The sequence below is a fragment of the Mandrillus leucophaeus genome, unplaced genomic scaffold (genome assembly GCF_000951045.1).
Source record: "Mandrillus leucophaeus isolate KB7577 unplaced genomic scaffold, Mleu.le_1.0 Scaffold46, whole genome shotgun sequence".
NCBI classification, from domain to species: Eukaryota; Metazoa; Chordata; class Mammalia; order Primates; family Cercopithecidae; genus Mandrillus; species Mandrillus leucophaeus.
In genome coordinates this window covers 2,276,953-2,278,934 of record NW_012104920.1, presented here as the reverse complement: position 1 = coordinate 2,278,934, position 1,982 = coordinate 2,276,953, and the positions used below count along the sequence as shown (strand labels likewise).

The 1,982-nt window shown below is 53.9% G+C and overlaps 1 protein-coding gene across 1 annotated transcript in view; it reads left to right on the top strand.

Annotated features, from left to right (window-relative positions):
* XAF1 (XIAP associated factor 1) overlaps window positions 1-1,982 on the top strand; it is a 29,338-nt gene that overhangs the window by 11,243 nt on the left and 16,113 nt on the right. Inside the window, 1 exon segment of the mRNA XM_011994744.1 lies at window positions 581-681. Within this exon segment, the coding sequence (XP_011850134.1) occupies window positions 581-681 (101 nt within the window).

Here is a 1,982-nt window from a genome sequence, read left to right as displayed (position 1 = left end):
TTTTCTTTTTTGAGGCAGAGTCTCACTCTGTCACTGCCTCTGTTTTCCACAGCAAAATGGAATCAGCAATGCTTACCTGAGGGCTTCAAACGAAGACAATGCCTACCTAATGCTTAGAATGGTGCCTGGAACCTAGACGATGCCGAAGCAGTCCTTCATGCTTCCCTCCTATCGCTGTGATCATCAGTACCACCACGCACTGCTTCTCATTTAGTGCCTGAGTTTTAGAGCCTGCCTGGAAGCTGGAGCCCTGCCTGGACATTTCCCTTCATCTTGTTACCCTCCTCAGAGAGGCGGCACCCACCCCACTGGCAGACTCCTCGGGAATTCTCTGGGCCTGCTTGTCATCACTCCAGACGTTGTTTAGAGTCCTTCTGTAAGCACAGCTGTTTCTAGTATCTGCAAAAACTCTAAGGGCCCCGGGGAGGATACACACCAGATTGGGTCTGGGCTCACACTACTCTGCATCCCCAGAGCCTCCCTGGACGCTGTTTGCGAAGTCCTCACCGCCTCAAGTCCAGGAGCCATTTTTAGGGAACAGCATTCAAGCTCAACACGGCAAGTTCCCTCTTTCCTGCAGAGGGAGGAGCAGAAGGGAGCCGGAGATGGGGGAGAAGGGTGGGAGGTGGATGGCTTGGAAAAGGGATGGAGACCCAGACACAGCGAAGCCAGTCAGCCAGGGTAAGCGAACAAGCTGCTGCCCAGGAGAAGCCTGGCCTCAGGCTCCCTGTGATAGCAGCAAAGAAGGACCGCAGAGAGCGGCAGCAGGTGCTGGCCATGCTGTAGAGGGGCTTCCTGGGAGGGTCCAGCCACAGGAATCAACGGGGAATCCTGAGCCGAGAATTGTGAGGGTAGGATCTCCTCCCTCCCTGAAGCTGTGGGCTGGGCCGTCGGAAGACTTTCAGTTTTGTTTCCTTGCCTGCAAGAAACGAAACTCAACTGAAAGACTCCAGAACATGGAGCAGAACACGGAAGGAGCCTTCTCGGTGTGCAAGAACTGGTAAGAAAGCGCTTTCTCCAGCAGCAGACCCCGGCTGGTGAGGGAGAAACGCCGAGGAGATAGGGCTGTTTCTGAAGGGAGGAGAAAGTAGTTCCGGCATAAAAACACTTAGGAGGACAAGCAGCTGGAGACCGTGGGCCCCGAGGCTAGGAGGGTCTAAACGTGATAATCTCTGGGTAAGGGTGGACAGCATTACCTCCACTTCACTGCAGCCCCTTCCCCCCAAATTTTAGGCTTCCTGGGACAGTTCTGAAGACAAATAGCCCGGCCAGTGGTCCCAGCTGGGCTACTCATGCTTGTGAGACCTTGGGTCCTAATCTGGGGTTCTGATACTCTGCCCTTCACACCAGTCTGTGAAAGAAAGGGTCCCACGGGGATTCTCCAGGACTACTCTCACCCTCCTTGAAAGGGAGCCGTGGGGCAGAGCAGGGAGGACAGAGCAGGGGGCTGGGACCACACCTCTAACGGGGCGGGGGTGGAATCTGACCCGTGGAAAATCCCCATTCTCAGAGCTCCCTACCTGTGGCAGGGACTTGAGTGGGACCCTCCCCGGAAAGCTTTGCTCCAGCCGGACCCTTCAACTACTCTGGTTTCTCAACCAGCCTAGGAGGAGCAGGGGGAGAAGGGACCAGGCCAGGCAGAGGAGAGAGAACAGAGGAAGGGAAAATGTTGCCGCCTGTGTGCCCGCTGCCTGGGCAGAGCAGAAGCAAAGAGCTTGTTCACGTCAAGAGGAGTGAGGCTTTGACAGTCCCTCTCGGGGCACGCCCCATGTGCCAGGGACATGGGCATGCAACTGTTCTCGTCCTCTGGGCCGTTATGGCTACGGCAGTTTATCTATAGGTCAATTATACTTCTATAAGGCTGTTTTTAAAATGAAACATTTCACTTTAAATAATGTAAATAATTAAATTATTTCAATTTCAACAATTCGAGAGAAGTGCCAACTTCTCTTGAATCTTTTTTCTTGTTTTCTGGTGCCCCT